We start from the raw sequence: 21,185 nt of genomic DNA on the forward strand, positions 1-21,185 counted from the left end.
ATTTTTCCCTCGGTGTGGGGCTGTACGGGAAGGGAAGAGCTCGTTTCTCTGCCGAGACTTCAAAGTCCAGGGGCAAGTTCCTAAATAAGAAAGAAACGGATTTCTCTCAGTCAGTGAATCTTGAAAACATTTCCCCTCAGAAGAGTGATGAGAGGCAGCTGGGGTTGGGGGGGGGGCGTCATCCATGCAGTCAGGAAGACCTGAGTGTGAACGTGACTCCAGCCTCTGCCCGTGTGAGCGGGCAAGTCACTTAACCCCCACAGCCTTCAGAAAAGACAAAATCCCGCTGAACGCAGCCCCACTCTTGGACAGGCGGGACGGCCCGCTGAGCTCGGAATCCAGGCCAGAGAGACGTGAGCAATATTGACCTTATGGACCGCTGAAGGGGGGCAGCCCACTCCCCCAGTCTTCCCTTGTCCAGACCATCTCACTTCCTTTCATCCCACCCATCTCGGGCTAAACCTGCAGCCTGTGCCTCCTGGTTTCCCTCTTGCAGACACTTTTTGCTTGTTTGGGGGTCTCCAGATGGCTGACAGAATCCTGGGGGCTGGGGCACCCTCCCTGCCCGATGTTCTCCCTCTCCTCGAGCTCCCTATCTCCCCCACCTGCCCACCTTTGAGGGCTCCTTTGGGTCCCCTCAGGGGCCTCCCCTCTCGGCAGCAGAAAATCCAGCTCAGGAGGTGGGGCTTTGCCCAGAATCCCACTGTTAATGCCCCCAATTCTACCTAATGCGAATTTGCTGAGTGCTTACCACATGGGGGCACCCAAGGTGGCCTGGCCTGGCCTGGAGGGAGGGCCTTCTTCCCCTGGGAGGACACCGGTCTTGGATGTTCTGGGCTGAGTCTCAGGTGCCTCGTGGTCAGGCTGGGGGCCAGATGCCCGTTCTGGGCCGACAAAGTGCCGGGGCATCTCGTGAGTCTCTGAATGTGACAAGAATGCCAGCTGCCCGGCCACTGGCGTCCGGTCTGACCGCTGAGGGACCCACAGCTGGCAGGGCCCTGATCCCCCCAGAGTCGGGACCCCGTCCCCTCTGCCCCTCAGTGTGCTCTGGGTGGATGGGTATTGCCTGGAAGGGCCTCGTCTGTGACCCGAGAACTATCCCCAGTTCTCAGGGGGGAGTTCCCCCTGCCCAGGGCAGTGTGGAGCAGCAAGGGGGCAGTGCCAGCACTGGGGCTGGTCGTGCCAGGGGAGACCGGGGATTCCGGGCAGGTGCCAAGGGCGTGAAGGCGGGTCCTCAGGGATGAGGGGCTGCAGCCGGGCAGAGAAGGCAGCAGACCGGCCGGGGGTCCGAGGGCAGAGGGGAGCAGGAGGGTCAAGGACAGTGACTCGGTCTCCCCTAGACTGAGGCTGGCCCCTCAAGTTTCCCTCCAGCTTCTGGTAAGCGCCTTGTACATGAAAGGAAAATGAGGGGGGAAGAGGGAGCTGGGCAAGGTGGCGGCATGTGTGAGACCCTTGGGACAGCCACGATAATGAGAGCTGGCCCCCTCCTGGGGGCCGGGCACTGCCCTTTACACATTGTCTATTACCTGATGCCCACGAATGCCTCCTGGATGAGGGTCCACCCCGACCGGAGTTCCCCAGAGTCGGTCCCTCCTCCCCTTCTGGAATCGGGGGCCCAGCCAGGCCAGGAGCCCAAGGGGCCTAGCCCCGGCAGCCACGGGCTGCCCGGGAGATGCCAGTCACTGCCCAGAAATCGAGGGCTCCGGGAACCCGGCCCCTGGAGAGCCCTTGGGCCCCGGCACAAGGGGCCAGCTCTCAGCAGGGAAGCGGTTGGAAGTGGTAGGAACAAGCCCGACAGGTGGGATCCCTGGCAAGCTCGGCAGTCCGCGGACCTCCCTGGGATTTCCGGAGGAATCCGAGATGAAAGTCGTTCCCCGTGGAGCGCTCCCCGGGAAGGCTTTAGGGGCTCAACTTGGGGAGGAGGAAAGAGTGGGAGCCACCTTGTGAGACAAGGTGTGTGTGTGAGTGTGTGATAAAGTGTGAAAGAGTCTGTGTAAAAGTGAGTGTGAAAGTGTGTGTGTAAAAGTGTGAGAGAAAGTGTGTGTGTGAAAAAGTGTGAAAGCATGTAAAAGTGGGTGTGAAAGTGTGTATGATAAAGTGTGAAAGTGTCTGTGTAAAAGTGAGTGTGAAAGTGTGTGTGTAAAAGTGTGAGAGAAAGTGTGTGTGTGATAAAGTGTGAAAGCATGTAAAAGTGAGTGTGAAAGTGTGTGTGATAAAGTGTGAAAGAAAGTGTCTGTGTAAAAGTGAGTGTGAAAGTGTGTGTGTAAAAGTGTGAGAGAAAGTGTGTGTGTGTGAAAAAGTGTGAAAGCATGTAAAAGTGGGTGTGAAAGTGTGTGATAAAGTGTGAAAGAAAGTGTCTGTGTAAAAGTGAGTGTGAAAGTGTCTGTGTAAAAGTGAGTGAGAAAGTGTGTGTGATAAAGTGTGAAAGTGTGTGTGAGAGAAAGTGTGTGTGTAAGGTCCTGTGTAAGGATCTTTGTGGGGGGTAAGGGTCCTTGTGTGTGGGGGGGGGTGTCTGGGATGTTTCCCCAAGCTGCTACTCCGGGGCCCCCACGGCTGCAGCCGGCCCTGTCCTCGAGAGCTGGGAGCCTTCGGGGCTGGGGGCGTGTTCTCCCATCAGCCAAGGAGGGCGGGGCCCGGGGAGGACCGTCAGGCTGTTCCGGAGGGAGACGGGGATTCAGGGACAGCGGGGCGAGGGAGGGGGAGGGAGCCGCGGCCCGCACGCTGAGGAGGGGGGAGACGCTAAAGGCCAGGGACCCCCGCGGCACAGCGCGTGCTCCCCCTCCCCCCGCGCCCCACTACGCTGACCACTGCGCAGCCTTGGTTGGCCCCCCGACACCGGGCTCCATCCCCCCCACCCGAGAGGGAGGGAGGCCCAGGGGCGCTGCCTCCGCCGCCCGGACCTGGGCGAGTCCGGCCCCACGCGCCACCCCCTCCCCTCCCCGCCTCCGGCCCCAATCCCCCACCTGTTTATGGTTAGTTCCTCGTCTCCAAACAGCCCCTGAGACATCGCCCCGTTAGAGCCCATTTTCCCGGCGGTGTCGGGTGTCGGCCGGGCTCGGAGCCCTGAGAGACAGCTGCGGAACTCCCCCGGCTGCCAATCACCGCGCCGACCCGGGACGAATGGCCCTCGGCGGCCGGCGCAGCCCCTGCGGGGCCCCGGCTCTCCAGCCCACGGTCCGTCAGTCTGCGGGGCCACCCAGGGCTCGGATGCGGCCGGGAAGGGCCGGGGGAGCCCCTCTGGGGGGTGGGCTTGGGGAGCCCCTCGGGGGAGGCTCTGCCCTGCCTGGGCCGGCCCCAGGGGCCAGGAACACCCGTCTCTGCCCCGATGGTGACTTTTGCCAAGGGTCCCAGACCCCCCCCCACGTTCCAGGTGGTTATTTCCTAGGGAGAGAGCGAGGTGGGCTCTGCCCAGCTGGAACGGGCTGTGGGCCTCGTGGGTGGCCCCCCCCCCAACTTGCTGAGTGCTCCTCAGGCTCCCGCCCGAAGCATCCCCAGGAGTCAGCGGCCACTTCCGCCCTGGCCACGACAAGCCCCCCCAGTGGATGGACCCTTCCAGAAGCTGGCTCCCCAGGCCCTGCCTGCGGGGAGTGGCTGTGGCTCGGCCTCCCGGGCTCAGGGGGGTCCTCCTGAGAACCTTGGCAAGCCCAGGGAGAAGGGGAGGTGGGGACGCCTGGGCCCGCGGATGGCACCATTTTCTCCCTACACTCCCCGAGGTGTCCTGGGGAAGCCCCCCCAGCCCAGGCTGTGGAAAGGGGGCCCCGAGCTACCAAACGGCTGCTTCCCCTCCCTGGCCTGGCTTCCAGGGCTTAGGGACAGGGGTGCTTCTTTCAGCGTTCAAAAGCATTAACACCCAGTATGTTTAACTGAAAATCTGAGCCGCGGATGGGGAGGAGGCTCTTGTCGGCAAGTTTGGGGCGCCCGAGCCCCACTCCCGGCCTCCACCCCCCGCGGCCAAGGCAGCCCCCCCAGGGCAGTGCCCCAGACCCAGGCTCCCGGCCCCAGGGAGGAGCAGACAAAGCCGGGCTTTCCTTGTCCTTGCTGGCGGCACTGGACACGACCCCGCGAGCCTGGGCTGGAGCAGCCGGGGCCGGAGGGCTGGAAGGGACCTTGTGGGCATGCAAGGGAAACTGAGGCCGGGGGGGAAGGGCCATGCTTGGGTTCCCTACTCCCTAACTTTACCAGGGAAGCCCCCGTCTGGTGGGGGAGGGCTCGGGTCCTGCACTGTGGGCACTGGGGCACCCCTCTTCTGTGTGCTGGGCACTGGGCTAAGTGCTTTGTAATGTGGCCATTCGAGTCTCACAACTCGGGGAGGCGGGGCTAGTACTTCCCCATTTTACAGTTGAGGAAACTGAGGCAGGCAGTGGTGAGACACTGCCAGCAGAGAAGGGTGAGCCGCGTCGCACACGGTAGAGGGCCAAGGGGGCCGTCTGGGGGCCTTCACGACGTGGGCAGAGGCCCGGGGGCGACTCTCAGGGCCCCCGGAGTAGGGTTGGAGATCTGCCCGAACTGTTGGCTTGCTGGTGGTGAATGACCCGGGGGCAGACCCCCGTGGGACCCTCGCTGTCGGTCAAGCGGAGCTGGAAATGAGGTGCCGGCTCGCAGGGGCCTCCCGGAGAGAACGAGACCCGGCTGGAACACCTCCGGCTCCCGGCTCGGTCCCGGCGGCCCACGAGACCCTCCAGGGGGACCCCAACAACAAAAGGGGCTGCTGGAGCTGGAGGGGAGCAGCTGCCCGGCTCCGGGGAGACTCTCTGGGGTCCCTCCAGGCTGCGCTGTCCCAGGCCAACTTCTAGGGAAGCCCCTAAAAGTGGCCACGCCTCCAACACTAGAGGCTGGGCCATTCAAAGGGGGGCAGTCGGTCACTCAAAGGGGATCAGCCAGTCATTCAAGGGGGACAGTTGGTCGTTCAAAGGGGGGCAGCCAGTCATTCCCTCCCCCCTCTTTCTTTTTGTAGAGGATGAGGAAGATGAGGAAATGGTGGAAGCCAAAGTTCGGCATGACTCAGACTTGGAGTGTCCCAACGAGAAGCAGGAGGTGAAGGAAGGTATGGAGGAGCTGGCACAGGCCCTGCCCCCTTGCCAGTCACCCAATGGGACGGGGGGGAGGGGAGGCCGGATGGGTGGGGGGAAGCCCCGAAGGTGAGGGAGGCCGGACGGGTGGGGGAGGCCTGGACCATCGTCTGCGGCCTTCCTAAAGGCCAGCTCCGAGGGGCCGCTGCCCGGGCAGAGAGGTGCCTCATGGAGGCCGAGCGTCTGGAAATCGCAGGCCTCGGCCACTGGAGGCCCCCGCAGCCTTCTCTGACCGAGCCTGGTGACGCTCCCAGAGCAGCTCAGGGCAGCCGGGGCCAGGAGCTGTCCTCGGTGGGAGCCGCCTGCTCGCCTCTGGCAGCCCTTCTGCCCCTTCCCGCCCACTCCCCCATCAGGCGGGCCCCTCCCCGGGCCTCTTCTCCAGGGACTCACAGCTGCATCTGGCCAAAGGGCTGCTGAGCTAAGGGGATGGGCTCCTGCTCGGACCGCGGGCCTGGGAGCCCTGGAAATAGCTCCCGGGGGGCGACAAGCCCACCTCTCCCTCCTCCTTCCTCAGTTCTGGGCGAGCCGGACGCCCACCGGCACTGTCCGGGCTGGGGGCGGGGACGACTGCGCCTCTCGTCCACTTTGTCATCCACATGGAGCCCTTCTGCGGGTTCTGTGGCTCAGTGCTGTTCCCAGGGGTCCAGGTGGGGTCAGGAGCAGTGGGGGCTGGGCCGCTTCCCCTCAGGACACCGGGGATCCACGGCACTTGGAGGTATGGCCAGAGAGTCTCAGTGCTGTGGCTAGAGAGCCAACAGGGTGACTCTGAACGGAGGAGGAGAAAGAGGAGGAGGAGGAAGAGAAGAGGAGGAGGAAGAGGAGAAGGAAGACGAGAAGGAGGAGGAGGAAGAGGAGGAGGAAGAAGAGGAGAAAGAATAAATGAAGGAGGAAGAAGAAAAGGAAGAGAGGAGGAAGAAGAGGAAGAGGAAGAGGAGGAAGAAGAGAATTAGGAAAACAGGGAGGAAGAAGAGGAGGAAGCCGAAAGAAGCAAAGGAATAAGAGGAGGAGGGGGCCCCATTGCAGAGCCCCCACCCCACAGGCACTCTCAGAGGTCCCTGTCCCCACAGGGCCAGGCTCTCTGCACCCAGTTCCCAGAGAACTTGGTCAGGAGCTTCTCTCTCCCCCGGTGGTTCTCCACCCACCCTGACAGCGGCAGCCTTCCGGGCTCGGGGCCGCGCCTGCTGCAGATAGGACTGCAGCTCTTCACCCTCTCTGTGATTCAGTTTCCCTGTCTGTGAAAGGGGAGCCTGTTCTCCCCCCTCCCCCCCCGCGGGATGCTCCTGCAGACCTGGCTCTCAGCTGCCCAGGTGCCCCCCCTAGGGATGGCACCCACCAGGGTGGGCACTGCCCGAGGGCCGGGGCCTCCTGCCAGGCCAGGAAGGCTGAGGCAGGAGCCCTGAGTTCGGGGGGCTGGGGCGGGCTAGGAGGAGAGGGACCCAGCCGGGGCAGGAACATCTGGGTGCTGTGGCCCACTGGTGGAGCAGGGGGAGGCGACGCTTCCAAGGCGTCCAGCCGACCACCGGAGAGGCCCCTGTTTTCCAGCCCGGTCTGGCTGCGGTCTGGGCAGGAAGGGCCCGCTCGGAGTCCGGGGCTCCCTCCCCGCCCCAGCCCCCCGCACTCCGGCCAGGCAGACGGCACAGAAGGGGTTAAAGGCTGTTTACTCCGGCCTGTGAGCCGGCTTCCAGCACCCGGGCCGCGGCGGAGGAGCGGCGGCGCCACGGCGGCCCTGCGGTCGGGAGCTCCCTCCCAGGCCGCCCAGCCGGCCTTCATTACCCAGCCACCAAAGCGCGCTTGGGGCTGAAGCCTGACAGGGCCAGGGAGCGGTCCAGGATGGCTCCGCCCGTTTGGGCTCGAATAAAGCAGGAAAAAAGAGGCACAGAGACGTCGCCCTGCTCGCTTCCTCCGGCCTGGGGCTCCCGATAACGGCCCCATCCTAAGGGGTCGCCCTTCCGGGGATCATGGGGGTTTGAGCTTAGTGGGGGTTTTCGTGGAAAAGACAAAGGGAAGATACATTACAAGTGGGGTAAAAATGGAGAGAATTGTCGGGGCTTCCCGAGGCTGGCCCCAACCTAAGAAGGAACATCTATTTTGTAAACAGAGGAACCCCTCCGACCCCCCAGAGAGCCCGAGCCCGGGCCGGGGCTGGGCCACGCTGAGAGCCAGAGCCATTTTTAAATGCCCTCAGTGCTTTTCACCGGAGTGTTTCTTTTTAATTGTTGACGGGTGAAGGACTCTTTCCACCTGGGACCCGACTTTATGCAGCAGCTTCTGAGTCAGGGCCTTCCAGGAGCCGGCTCCCTGCTTCCTGTGCTCCCTAAAACAAGGCCCCGGGAGCTCTCAGTGCCCCCGCGGCCCAGGAGAGCCACTTAAACCAGACGGGCATGTTACAGAAGGAACCCTGGGCTCTCTCTGTCTCTCTGTCCCTGTCTCTCTGTCTGTCTGTCTGTCTCTCTCTCTGTCTCTCTCTCCCTGTGTTTTGCTTTTTAGCTCTCTGTCACCCTCTTTGTGTCTCTCTCTCCGTTTTTACCTTTTTCTGTGTCTGTCTTTCTCTGTGTCTCTGTCTCCATGTATCTCTGTCTGCATTTCTCCTCTTATTTTTTCTCCTCTTTGTCTCCTCTCCTATCATTCTGTTTTTGTCTCTCTCCCTCTCTCTGTCTCTATCTCTGTATCTCTTCTGTTTCTGTGTCTCTCTGTTTTTCTCTGTCTCTGTCTCTCCCTCTCTTGTCTCCGTCTATCTCTGTGTCTGTCTCTCCATCTATCTCTGTGTCTGTCTCTCTCTCTGTCTCTGTGTCTCTGTCTCTCTGTGTCTCTGTCTCTGTCTATCTCTGTGTCTGTCTCTCTGTCTCTGTCTCCTTCTATCTCTGTGTCTCTCTCTCTGTCTCTGTCTCTCCCTCTCTGTGTCTCTGTCTCCTTCTATCTCTGTGTCTCTGTGTCTCTGTCTCTGTCTATCTCTGTGTCTGTCTCTGTTTCTGTGTCTCTGTTTCTCTGTCTCTGTCTCTGTCTCTCCCTCTCTGTGTCTCCATCTATCTCTGTGTCTGTCTCTTTCTCGGTCTCCATCTATCTCTGTGTCTGTCTCTTTCTCGGTCTCCGTCTATCTCTGTGTCTCTCTCTCTGTCTCTGTCTCTCCCTCTCTGTGTCTCTGTCTCCTTCTATCTCTGTGTCTGTCTCTCTCTGTCTCTGTCTATCTCTGTGTGTCTCTCTCTGTTTCTGTGTCTCTGTCTCTTTCTCTGTCTCTGTCTCTCCCTCTCTGTGTCTCCGTCTATCTCTGTGTCTGTCTCTTTCTCGGTCTCCATCTATCTCTGTGTCTGTCTCTCTCTCTGTCTCTGTCTATCTCTGTGTCTATCTCTCTGTCTCTCCCTCTCTGTGTCTCCGTCTCTATCTCTGTGTCTCTCTCTCTGTCTCTCCCTCTCTGTGTCTCTGTCTCCTTCTATCTCTGTGTCTGTCTCTCTCTGTCTCTGTCTATCTCTGTGTGTCTCTCTGTTTCTGTGTCTCTGTCTCTTTCTCTGTGTCTGTCTCTCTCTGTCTCTGTCTATCTCTGTGTCTCTCTCTCTGTCTCTCCCTCTCTGTGTCTCCGTCTATCTCTCTGTCTCTGTCTCTGTGTCTCTCTGTGTCTCTGCTTTTCTATTCCTCTGGCTGCGGAGAGACCCCGACCCCTCCGGGCTGCGAGGCTCACTGGCTGGGAGTGCGGAGATGGGGCCGCCCTGCCGCGGGGAGCCGCTCCCTGCCCGGGCTTTTCCTGAAGAACCTTTTCCGAGCCGAGCTTTGGGAAGGAGGGGCCGAGGGTCCCGGGCGCAGATCCTGCTCTTGGGGACCGCCCTCGGCTCCTCCAGGGACTAGAAACTCCCCTCTCCCTCCTGGTCACTTAGCGGATCCCCCAGCGGCTTCTGTCACCCACGCCCTTTATGGCCGTGCTGGGGACCCGGGGCTGCCCTGCGGCTGTCGGGGAAGGCCCGGAGACCCCCACCCGCCGGCCAGTCCCAGCCGACTCTTTCCCAGCCCGTCTGCGGTTCTCTCGCACGGGCTGGAGCGTCGAAGAGCAAACTGCGGCAAACGGCCACGTGCGAGGGGGGGGAGGAGCCTTCCTGGCCCCGGGCCACGCCCACTGCCCGCTCCCCTCCCCCCCCGGCCACGCCCTCTGCCTCTCCCCGAGCCTGCCTTAAGCCCCGAGACCTTTTCTGGATCCCTCACTGCGAGCTCTGGTCTGGGGGGTCGGAGGCCGCCCGGGCCACGCGCCCGCCTGAGTGACCCCCGCGGCCCTGGGCCGGCGTCTGGAGGAGTTCTAACCCCGCCCCCCCGTGTCCCCAGCCCCTCCCCGGGAGCTGACAGAGGAAGAAAAGCAGCAGATCCTGCACTCGGAGGAGTTCCTCATCTTCTTCGACCGGACCATCCGGGTCATCGAGCGCGCTCTGGCCGAAGACTCGGACATCTTCTTCGACTACAGCGGCCGGGAGCTGGAGGACAAGGACGGGTCAGTGGCGCCTCCGCGGCTCCGAGCCGGCCCCCGTGTGGGGAGGGGCGGGCCCGGAGCAGGGGGAGGGGCGCCGCTCTGCCCCTCGCTTCCCCCCCGGGTGAGGGAGAGGCCTTGGGCTCCAGAACTCAAGGACCTCCCAAGGAGGAGCCCCCGGGCCGGCTCGGAGCCGCGTGGGTGGGCTGGGGGTGCCTCGCGGGGGTCCAGGCTGCGGGGCCGCGCTCAGCCCCTTCGGGTCCTCCCCTCCACAGCGACGTCCAAGCCGGGGCCAACCTGTCCTTCAACCGCCAGTTCTACGACGAGCACTGGTCCAAGCACCGAGTGGTCACCTGCATGGACTGGTCTCTGCAGGTAAGCGCTGCTGCGGGCGTGGAGGGGGCGGGGTCTCCCCTCCGGGCGGCCTCCGTGGGAGGGCGTGGCTTCTCCCGCCACGTGCTCTTCTGTCAGGGGGCACGTGGGCTCCTGGGAGGACCGAGGCCCTCCCTTTGCCCTGGCGGGGCTGTGCCCGCGGTGCTCTCCCTCTGCCCTCAGGCTCCCCCACGTCCCAGCTAGAATCCCACTTCCCCAGGGAGCCGGTCCCCATCCGCCTTAGTCCGGGGGCTTTTCCGCTGCCGATTATCCCCCAATTCCGATGGCTTTTCAGCCCCCGGCTCTTTGTTCGTTCCCCACCTTTAGACTTTGAGGGCAGGGGCTGTTTTATGCACAACCCAGGGCCTGGCATACAGTAGGTGCTTAACACGTGCGTATTTCCCAGCTGGCATCGTGGGGCCGCGTGGGTGAGGAGCAGGGAGTCAGGGGGCTGTGGGACTGCAGAGCTAGAAAGGGGCCGGGGCATCAGCAGGCCCCAAGAGATGGGGGCCCGGCCGGCGTCCTGCATCTTCCCTCCCGGGGAGGGGACGGCCCGAGTCTGGGGGGGGCCCAGACACCAGCTGACTTTGAGGGGCTTGGGGTGGGGCGGGGGCTGGGGAAGCAGCCTCTCTGTTCGGAGCCCCGTCTTCAGCTTGGAGGCGTGCTGGGGCCCAGAGCTCCCTTGGGGGGGGGGGAGGCGGGGCCCTCCTGCGCAGGGCGGTGGCCATCGGGCGGGCAGTGGCGGGCTCTGGGCCCCCAGCTCACGCGCCCTCTGGTTCTCCTCACAGTACCCAGAGCTGATGGTCGCCTCTTACAACAGCAACGAGGACGCTCCCCACGAGCCCGACGGCGTGGCCCTGGTCTGGAACATGAAGTTCAAGAAGACCACGCCCGAGTACGTGTTCCACTGCCAGGTAGGGCTCAGCGCCGGGGCCCCTCGGGCCGGGGGAGGGGAATGGGGGGCTCCCACTGTGGGGGCCGGGCCTTCCTGAGCCGGGCCGGCAGCGCAGCCAGGCTGGGCGCCCAAAGCCAGCTTACAGACCGGGGCTCCTCTCTCTGGGTCAGCTTTCTTGGGCTGAGACACAGTGCGGGGTGGGGAAAGGTCTGTCCGCAAGGCCGCTGCTTCATGTGGGCCCGGGGTGCTTAAGCGTCCTGAACCCTTGTATTGTCTGGGAGTCAAAATACTCTGGGGGCTGCTAGCCCTCGGCAGCTCCTCTCACTTGGGGGCTCCTGTCTCCCTCGGGGCTCCTTCTCTCACTTGGGGGCTTCTCCTTTCCCTCGGGGCTTCCCTTCTCCCTAAGGGGGTTCCTCTCTCACTTGGGGGCTCCTGTCTTCCTCTGGGCTCCTTCTCTCACTTGGGGGTTCCCCCCTCCCCCAGAGGGCTTTCTTTCCCTTAGGGGTTTTCCCTTCTCACTTGGGGGCTCTCCCTCTCTTACTTGGGAGCTCCCTCTTTCCCTCGGGAGTTCCCCCCTTTCCCCGGGGCCTCTCTCCTTCCCTGAGCTGGGTGGTAGTCTGTCCTTCCTCCACTTGCCCCAGGGCAGGTTTAAATGGTCCGAGCCAGGCAGGCGGCCCCTGCCAGAGTCCTTCTCGAAGAGTGGGTGGGGGTGGGATGCCCCCGGGTGGGTGAGGGGGGATGGTGCAGGGGATCAGAGTGAACCTTGGGGGGCCGCGCCTGCCGCCCTGGCCAGATCCGAGGGTTTGGGTTGTTTCTAAGCTCGGGCCTGGGGGGAGGGGTCGGTTTGTGTTTAGGTTCAGGCTCATTATCAGATGGAGCCGGGCCCCCTCCCTCCCCATGCTGTTCCAATTTCCCCTCAGAGCACTTCCCAGAGCCCGAGCTTCAGCCTTTCTTGGGGGGCCTTTGAAATAGGACCATTTTATTTGGCTCAGAGTATCAAATTTGGCTCTCTGCGCTGTCGGCCGGAGCCCTAATGATGTGCAGGCCATCAGGGCTCCCGGCTCGGGAAGGAAACATGACACAAGTTGGGGTGCGGGGCGTGAGCAAGGAGCGCTTCCGCACCCACGTTGGCGAGGGATCGGGGCACGCGCAGGCCCGGGGGGGGGCTGCCCAGGGCCCACAGGGAAGGAGCTTGGCCAGAGGGCCAGCAGTGGCTCCCTGCGGCCCAGGGCTTCCTCCTCCCCCGGGCCCCCGGGCACCCGGAGCTTCTGGCTGCAGTCGCTTCTCCTACATCCTGCCCGCAGGCCCCTCACGGAGGATGCGGGCTGTCACTGGGGGCTGCCCGGGCAGGCTGGGGCTGGTTCTGCCAGGAGGGCCCCGGACCGGTGCCTCTCCATGGTCCTGAAGCTCCTTCCCATCTCCTCTGGGAAGCCAAGCCTTTTGAGACCCTGAGCCCATTAGCCCTTGGAGACCCCGAGCCAAGGAAGGTCGGCCGGCCGGAAGTCCGAGCCTGGCCCATGGGGGGAGGTGGGAAGCTCCAGGCCGGGACCCTCTGGACAAGGCGAAGCAGGGAGGGAGGCTCTAGAGACCACCCAGTGCTGTGGGGCAGTTCTCTCCCCAGCAGGTCATCCAGCCCGTACTCGGGCAGCTCACCCGCTCCAGAGGCGGCCCAGGCCTCACTCTTAGGAAGCTTTTCTTGATTTCAAGCCTCCATGTTCTTTCCTCCGTGGCTCCTGGAGCTTAGAACGGCCCTGGGTTCTCTGCAAGGGGGAGGCCCATGGGGGAAGTAGGACAAGGCAGGAGGGAAGCGTGGCTAGAACCAGCTTGGGATAGAGCGGAGCATCACAGGCTAATAGGACATCCAGGGAGCGGCCCACGCTTTGACCACTCCCCCAGTCTGAGCCCCTTCTAGCCCACCTCGACAGACCCTGCACTGGGGAGCAGGGGACTTTCCTCAGGCACTGCCCCAGGGCTGGCTGGGAGCTGACCACAGGGGTTTTACTTATGGGGTCCAGTGGACACAGTCCATGCTGATGATGAGCCTGGCCCCTGGACCTCCCTCTAGCTAAGCCCAGCTTTTCTAGGGGCAGCTGGGACAGAGAAAGGAAGGACGGCTCTTGAGGTCAGGAGCCAGCCTGGGGACTCGGGAGGGCTCAGAGCCAAGGGCCCACCAGGAAGCCCATCGCTCCCTGGGGCTGGGGGGAGAAGTGGATTGGGACGCCGCCTCAGGGGGCAGAGACCCGGAGCCAAGCCCTGCCCTGTCCCCTTGGCGCTAGATGTGTGACCTCAAGCAGGGCATCCTCCTCATGGAACTCACTTTTTTTTATTCTAGCTTTTTATTTACAAGTTATCTGCATGGGTAATGTTGCAGCATTGACAGCTGCCAAACCTTTTGTTCCAACTTTTCCCCTCCTTCCCCCGCCCCCTCCCCCAGATAGCAGCTTGACCAAGACAAGTTCAATATGTTAAAGTGTAAATTAAATACAATGTATGTATGCACGTCCTTAGTTATTTTGCTGCACAAAAAGAATCGGACTCTGAAATAGTGTCCAATCAGCCTGGGAAGGAAATCCAAAATGCAGGTGGGCAAACATAGAGGGATCGGGAATTCTATGTCATGGTTCATAGTCGTCTCCCAGAGTTCTTTCGCTGGGTGTGGCTGGTTCATTCATTCCTGCTCCATTGGAACTGATTTGGTTCCTCTCATTGTTGAAGAGGCCGCGTCCATGAGAATACATCCTCAAACAGTATCATTGTTGAGGTATATAATGATCTCCTGGTTCTGCTCATTTCCCTCAGCATCAGTCCATGTAGGTCTCTCCAAGCCTCTCTGTATCCTTCCGCTGGTCATTCCTTACAGAGCAATAATATTCCATAACGTTCATATCCCACAATTTACCTGCCGTTCTCCAGCTGATGGGCAGCCGCTCAGGTTCCAGTTTCTGGCCACTACAAACAGGGCTGCCACCGACGTTTAACACATACAGGTGGGACTCACTTTTTAAAACATTGATTTATTTTTCATTTGAGTTCCAAATCCTCGGACCCCCTTCTTCCAGCCCCTCCTGCCCGCTGAGAAGCAACGTTATATGTGTGTCATGCAAACATTTCTATGGTAGCCATGTTTCAAAAAAAGGGAAGAAGAACAGAGGGGGAGAAGTCGCTTCTGTCTGGGCTCAGTCCAGCAGCTTGTGCTCACTGTGGAGCCGGGGAGCATTTCCATCGAGTCACAGACCTCTGTCCTGCTGAGAAGCGCCAAAGCTTCCACACTGGAACCCTCGTAAAACGGCCATTGCTGGCTCCCTGCTCACTTCTGCGCGCTGCACTTTGCAAAAGTTCGTGTGAGCCTTTCCCTGCAATCTGCCTCCCCCTCATTCCTCAGAGCACAGTGATGTTCCCCCCTATTCTTTGGAGCACGGTGCCGTTCCCCCCATTCCTTGGAGCACAGTGCTGTTTCCCCCCATTCCTTGGAGCACGGTGCCATTCCCCCCATTCCTTGGGCACAACGTTGTTCCCCCCATTCCTTGGAGCACGGTGCTGTTTCCCCCCATTCCTCGGGCATGACATTGTTCCCCCCATTCCTTGGAGCACGGTGCCGTTCCCCCCATTCCTTGCAGCACGGTGCTGTTCCCCCCATTCCTCGGGCACGGCTGTTGCCCCTCATTTCTTGGGGCACAGGGCTGTCCTGTCGCGTCTGCTGCTTGTTTGGCTGTTCCCTGGTGGGTGGGCGTCCCCTCCATTTTCAGCTTGTGGCCACCACAAAAAGAAGGTGATAAATACTGTTGTGCAAACCAGTGCTTTTGCTTTGATCTCTTCGGGATACAGACCTTGCCGGAACACTTCCCCTTCCCCGGTCCAAGGGGAACAACAGTACTTTGGCTCTCTCCCGCGAGAGGTGGGACATGGCTCCCCGTCCTCCAGGGACCACATGGGAAACCTCCCTCCACGGGTCCCAACGGCTCCCTGTACCCAAGCCAGGCCACCACTGACCGGCCGTTGTAGCTGAAAAAGAGCCCTTAGCGCCTGGCTCTGCTTCCATTCCTAGCACCCTGACTCCCAGGGAGGGAGGAGGGGGGGCATTTGGTGCCCTGGGGTGGGGGTGGGGCAGAGATGGCCAGACCCTGGGTTGTCACAATGCTTCCTGTCCCGGGGGGTCCCCAGCGGCTCCCCCTGCAGCTATGGCCGGACCCTGGGTCGTCACAAACCGTTTCCTGTGTCCTGGGGCTCCCTGGCTGGTCTGCGGTCTGGTGCTTTCTGTTTTTGTGTCATTGCAGGCCGGCCCGCGGTCTGAGTGACCGTGCCCGGCTCCCTCCCGTAGGGGGTGCGGCCCAGCTCAGCCCGTCCTGCTGACGGCACACAGAGCTCCAAGTTGTCGGGGCTGGGGCGAGTGGGGAGGCCGCCTCTGGGGGCTGGGCCAGCTCCAGGATTTTCCTTCCCCCTTCCAGGTCCCTCTTGCCGGGGTTCAGTCTTAGGCAAGGAGTGTCTCCTCCAGCCTGGCTCCCCTAGGAGCCCCCATTTTCCCATCATCCTTTGTTTCTCCCTCACTCCCCACCTCAGGGGGCGCTGCTTGTGCCTTCATTGACCTCAGCTAAAGCTCCAGGGGGGTGATGGGGGGGGGCAGCGGCAGTCCTGGGGGGGAGGGCTGTGGTCTTGTGGTTAGCAAAGGGGACAGAGAGTCGGGCCTCAGGCTGGGCTCCGTCCCAGCTCACCGCCGCCTTGCTCAGTGACCCCAGCCCGCCGCTGGCTCTGCTCCCTGGAAGGCTCCCGGCCCCCTCTCCTCCCTTCCCCTCTGTTGGGCCCTGAGCCCACAGGGGGGCCGCCCGTGGCTGCAGACGTGGGGAAGGCCTGCGAGGGCCGCTGGGGGCTTCTGGGCCCAAAGAGACGCCGCGCTGCTTGTTTCCGAGGCGATGTTTCTCCTTGTATTGCTCCCCAATCAATGGCCAATCGCCACCCACTGACCCCTGGGCCCCTGGCCCGTTTGGTGGCTCCGGGCCCTCCTCAAAGGAGGTGGGAGAGGGCAGCTTCCCTGTCACGTGGGCCCAGGGAAGCTCTGCCAGCATCTCCCGATGGGGCGTCTGGGGAGCTCCACAGGGCGCAGCCCAGGGCCTGGAGCTAATAAGAACCGACTTCAAATTGGGCCTCCCCTGTCCCAGGGGAGAGAAGGCAGCAGCACTTCTCGGGTGAAGAAGGCGGCGAGATCTGCAGCCCAGTGCTCGGCGCTCAGCTGGCTAAGAGGCTGGACCAAGGCTCTCCCGAGGGCAGAGCAGGACAAGGAGCCTTGCTGCTGTCGGGGGCATGATCGCCTGGGCATCCCCCTGTGCCTCCGGCAGCTCCCTGACCATGGCAAGTCGTCACTGGGCCTGAGGACGTGGAATCTGCAGCTCAGAGACAAAGGAGGGGACAGACCTTTCCACTGTGGCATCCCAAGCCCCCTGTTCCAGCTGTGACATCCTGAGCCCCTCGTTCCAGCTGCAGAGTCCCGAGCCCCCCGATCCAGCTGTGACATCCTGAGCCCCTCGTTCCAGCTGTGACATCCTGAGCCCCTCGTTCCAGCTGCAGAGTCCCGAGTCCCCCGTTCCAGCTGTGGTGTCCTGAGCCCCCCATTTAAGAGACACTGATGAGCTCGGAGGTGGAGCATCTGCCTGCTGACCCTCTGCAGCCTTTCCTTCCTCTCATTTTGGCCTTGATTTTTAGGGCCCCTTGCCCTTTAATCAACCATTAACAAGCACACATTATGCACCTGCTGTGTGCCAGGCACCCAGCTCCACACTGGGAATACAAAGAAGCCCTAAAGCCCAGGAGGAAGCCGGTGGTTCTAGGGAGATCGGCCCCATCTGGATAGAAAGGCAGGCCAGCCAGAGGCTGCCCAGAAGCGTTTCCAGGGCCCAAAGAGAGAGGTCTGAGACCCCCCTGTGAGAGACAGAGAGAGCATCACAAAGCAACGATTAATCCCCAAGCATCTCCAGGGTTCCCACGTGGCTGTGTCCTCAGGGACGCGGGGCCCAGGCAGCAGGGAGGGATCGCAGCAATCCCAGGGAGGGGCAGCGCCTGGGGCCCTGAGAGAGAGGGTGGGGGGGCTTCCGGAGGTCTGATAACTCGACTGGGCAAGGGGAGTGTTGAGGTGGTAGATGTGAGCCTGAAGGTCAGTGGTCCTGCTGTGGAGGCGGCGTGGGCTGGGGAGGATGTTATTGTGGGTGCCGGTTCCGCTAGAGAGAGGTGTCCCGGGCTGGGGAGGACGGGGCTGGGGAGGACGCTCTGTCCCAGGCCCGGGAGGATGCTCTGTTGTGGGTACGGGTTCAGCTAGAGATGTGGCGACTGGGCAGGTTTCCTCTCATGCTGCATGTTGCGTCTGGGTTCCCTTTTACGCCAGAGCGGGACGTCATGGCTCCCCGCTCATCAGTACCGGTGTCCTGGGAGAGTCACAGCCGCCGGAAGCTTCCGGAACCCGCCAGACTCTGTGCCGAGGGTGGGTCTGCAGGCGGCCAGCGCTTGGCTTGTGGGAGGAGCCCGGCCTGGGCTGCGGGTCTGCTCTGCCCTAAGCCCTGGGCAGACCCATGCAAGCAGAGAAAGGCGGGCCCTTTCCTCAGAGCCCCGGGATTGGGAGGGACGTCGCCATGGGTCGGGCGGCACTTGGTGTGCGGTCGGTCTTCACGTGGTCGGGCAGTCGCCACGTGGTCAGGCTGTCGCCACGTGGTCGGGCAGTCGCCACGTAGTCAGGCTGTTGCCACGTGGTCAGGCTGTTGCCACGTGGTCAGGCTGTTGCCACGTGGTCAGGCTGTCACCACGTGGTCGGGCAGTCGCCACGTGGTCAGGCTGTTGGCACGTGGTCAGGCTGTCACCACGTGGTCGGGCAGTTGCCACGTGGTCAGACTGTTGCCACGTGTCAGACGTCGCCATGGGTGGGGCGGCGCTCGCAGGACGGTCGCCACGTGGCCGGGTGGGGTTGGGCGGCTGGCTCGGTCCCGAGGGTGGCCACGTGGTCGGGCGCCCGCTTGGAGCAGCCCAGAAGAACCCCCCCGGCCCGGGAGGAGCCGTGTGCCCCTGTCGGGTTCCCAGGACGCCGCCGGGAGGCGGGGGGGCGGGGACAGTGGCTGGGCGGAGCTAGGCTGGTTGGAGCCCCGGGGGTGGGCCTCAGGCCCCTGATCCCGCCCAGGCCGGCCACCGTAGCCGCCCCTTCTAGCCCCCGTCCTGAGCGACGTCAGCTAGTTTCCAAGTGTGTTTAGTTCCTGGCCGGCTCGGCCTCAGAGGCTCGGTCAGGGCGCGCTGTCAGGCTCGGGCTCCCATTCCCCGGGCGCCCGCAATGACTGGACAGGGGAGTGATGGGAGTTTGCCCGAGTGCGCAGCCCCCGGGGTCGGCCGCTCAGGAGGAAGTGGGAGACGGCCTGACAAGGCCCCGGCCTTTCCGACTCCCGTGGGCCGCCTGCCGCAGCGGCCAGAGCGGACCCAGACACAGGGAAGAGCCCGGGCCAGGCCCGCACCTGCCACTGCCCCGCCTCAGTTTCCCCTTCTGGAGCAGAAAGACTAGGGCAGGAGGCTGGGGGGGAGAGAGAGTCAGCCCCGCCCTGGAAAGCTGTCCGGGCCACGGTCCTGGGGGCGGGGGTCCAAGGGCGAGGAGGACCGAGTCCCTTTTGTGAGGTGTAATGTTGAGTCGGACTCTCCGAGACCCCCGGGCGCTCCTGGCGAAGGTTCTGGAGGGCTCTGCCATTTCCTTCCCCAGCTCACGGCCGGAGCAGGAAACTGAGGCACACAGGCTGGCGCACACCGGGCTCGCCCAGCAGGAGGCGTCTGAGGCCCGGCGCTCTGGGCACCCCCCGCAGAGCCCTCCTTCCCGAGGAGCGGAAAACAGGCGCCTCCTGCTGGGCCGTCCTGGGGCTGCTGCCCCCTGGGGGGGCTCTAGGGCCCAGCTCTTGGGCCAAGGGTGCCCCCGCCGGCCTTGCTCCGTTTGGGGGATTGCCCGGACACCGATCTTCCTCCTCCCATCCTCGGGGGGAGAGGGCCGGGAGGGGGCGGGGAGACGGTCTGCGGCCCGGCAGCACCTGGGGGCTCAGGCCGTGCCCATTCTCATTGCCAGGGCTGCAGCAGTGACGGGCACGGTGAGGGCCGAGGGGCCTGCGCATGGCGGACTGGCTGGGGAGGAGGGAGGGGGGCTGGAGGGCTGGGCTTACCTGGGCCAAGTGGGAGAAGCCTGAGGGCAGGAAAGGGCTGCCCCCCCCAGGCCTGTGCCCCGCACAAGCAGCCAAGGGTCCCGGGGCCCCCCAGCGTGGCCTCCCAGTGCCAGGGACACGGCCCTGCTTGCCCTACGCCCAGGGCTGCTCTGCGGGATCTCCCAGAAGTCCCAGGGCTCTGACCATGCAGGATCTGGGGGGGCTGCCTGGCTGAGGGCCCGGCTCCCCTTGCCCCACTCCGTTTGCCCCAGGGATCCCAAAGGAGGGAACAGCGCTTAGGGGCAGTAGGAGGACAGTAGCCTCCTCCCCCGACCCCGTGGAGGCCTCTCTGGGCTTTCTCCTTCAGGGCGACCCTGCCTTCCAGAGCACCGGGGGACTTGGGCCGTAGGGGCTTCTCACACCGGGGGAGGGGGTGGCCGTGGGCCCCGGGGAGGAGAGCCAGGACAGCCAGCCGCTGCCGGCCCCGCTCACGGCCTCCCATTTATCCCCCCGATTCTGCGGTCTCGGCCCCTGGCCAAGGACAGCAGAGGTGGGGGCGGGGGCGGGCGGATCAGGTTACCCCTCCTGCCGGGGAGGGGGTCCCACCAGGGCAGGATGGAGTTCATTAGCAGACTCGGAGCCTCCCTGCACCGGCCTTAACCCTTTAGCATCAGCCCAAAGAGGGCCTGCTCCAGCCTCCGGGGAGGTCGCCCTTGGTACGGGCTCTCAGCCCAGGGGCTTCGTCAGGGTTTGCTGACTGACCTGGGGGCCCGCGGTGGGGGGGCCCGGTTTGCTCTCCGGAAGAGAGGGAGAGGAGGGAGTGTCCTCCTGCTCACCGGGAGCCCCCGCGGCCCGTTCAAGTGCTGGAGGCTTTTCCTGGCCTCGGGCCCTGGCAGTCAGAGGCTCCTGGCCCCTGCTTGGCCCTAAGGAAGACCTCCCCCCTCCTCGGCCCCTGAGGAGCCCCCCTCGAGGTTCCTCTCCAGATGCTGGGGGGGATCTGGCCCTGGCCCTCCGCCCCCTTCTCTGGGGACCTGCTGTCCGTACTGTCCGCTACATCCACCTCCGGCCAGGGAGAAGCACTTCTCAGGTGCCCGCCGTTTGCCAGGCACCGCGTGGGGCCCAAAGGCAAAATGAAGCCACCCTGGCCCATTCGGAAGGGAGAGAGCCTGCAGAGCAGCAGCCGGGGCTGGGGAAGGGGCCTGGCCTGGGCCGGGGGGCGGGGAGCCCCTAGGAATAGCCAGTGGGGGCAGGACGCGAGGAGACTCAGCCAGTTTGATCAGCTGGACCATGGGGTCAGGATACGGGAGGAGCCTGGGAAGGGAGAGGTGAGGAGGGGCCTTCGGGGCCAAACAGTGCCCGCTTTTATTCTCGTCGGGAGGGGGCGCAGGTCCTGGAAGAAGGCAATGTCATGGTCGGGCTGGCACTTGGACAGGAAAGGGGGGAGAGACTGATCAGGAGAAGGGTCTTTGGGACACTGGGGTCAGGAAAGAGGAAGCTCTTCCCGAGTTGGGGCGAGCCCCGCAGGGCGGGAACACAGTGGGGAAGACGCCCAGAACCTCCCCGGAGGAACAGCCCAAGGGGGCCAGGAGCGAAACTTGGGCCTCTGGTGCCCACACACCAGTCTGCAAAGCCTGAGGCACAGGCCCACTGACCCATGGGCCCCCTGGCCCCGGGGGGATGAGCACCCTGCCAGCTGGGGGCCTGACCCTAAAGGGGCGAGGAGGAGGGGCAACGGGAGCAGGAGCTGACGGCTTTTCCAGCAGGAGAAGAGACCGGGCCAGGGTGAAAAGGGACAGAAATAGGAGCGGGACAATCAGCTGGACTAGGGGCCGCCTGCACAGAAGCAGGGGATGGATGGCTGCCCAGACAGACACGGGCCCCTCACCCCTCCCCCCCCCCCTTGGAGGAAGAGGGAGGATTTCGTCGGCTCAGGGAGAATCGGTGAGGAAACTCCTCGGACCTTGGAACTCTTCCGGCGGCGGGATCACGCGTCTGGAAGCGGGGGGCTCAGGAAAGGAGCCGGAGAAGGTGGCGCAGGCGCGCAGGGAAGCGGGGATGGAAGGGCAGACTGAAGGACAGAGGGCCAAGACCGGAGGCCGGAGATGGGAAGGATGGCGTCAGGAAGCGCCTGGGCCGGTCTCGAGGCAATGGACCCCCGGCTGGTCTCCACGCAACGGAGCAGAGATAACCAGGCTGGCCGTGCTGAAGGCCCGGTGGAAGCCTCCCGGGCAGGGGCTGCCGTGGCAGATCTCAGCTGGCTC

General features: G+C 63.4%; 1 protein-coding gene across 6 annotated transcripts in view; it reads left to right on the forward strand.

The window, feature by feature from the left end:
- DYNC1I1 (dynein cytoplasmic 1 intermediate chain 1) overlaps positions 1–21,185 on the forward strand; it is a 137,350-nt gene that overhangs the window by 74,299 nt on the left and 41,866 nt on the right. For all 6 annotated transcript variants that reach the window (XM_052000502.1, XM_052000497.1, XM_052000500.1 and 3 more), the window contains 4 exons: positions 4,955–5,044; positions 9,375–9,537; positions 9,789–9,888; positions 10,674–10,799. In XM_052000502.1, the coding sequence (XP_051856462.1) occupies positions 4,955–5,044; positions 9,375–9,537; positions 9,789–9,888; positions 10,674–10,799 (479 nt within the window). The remainder of the gene's footprint in view (positions 1–4,954; positions 5,045–9,374; positions 9,538–9,788; positions 9,889–10,673; positions 10,800–21,185) is intronic.

This window comes from Antechinus flavipes, chromosome 5 (genome assembly GCF_016432865.1).
Source record: "Antechinus flavipes isolate AdamAnt ecotype Samford, QLD, Australia chromosome 5, AdamAnt_v2, whole genome shotgun sequence".
Classification (NCBI taxonomy): Eukaryota; Metazoa; Chordata; class Mammalia; order Dasyuromorphia; family Dasyuridae; genus Antechinus; species Antechinus flavipes.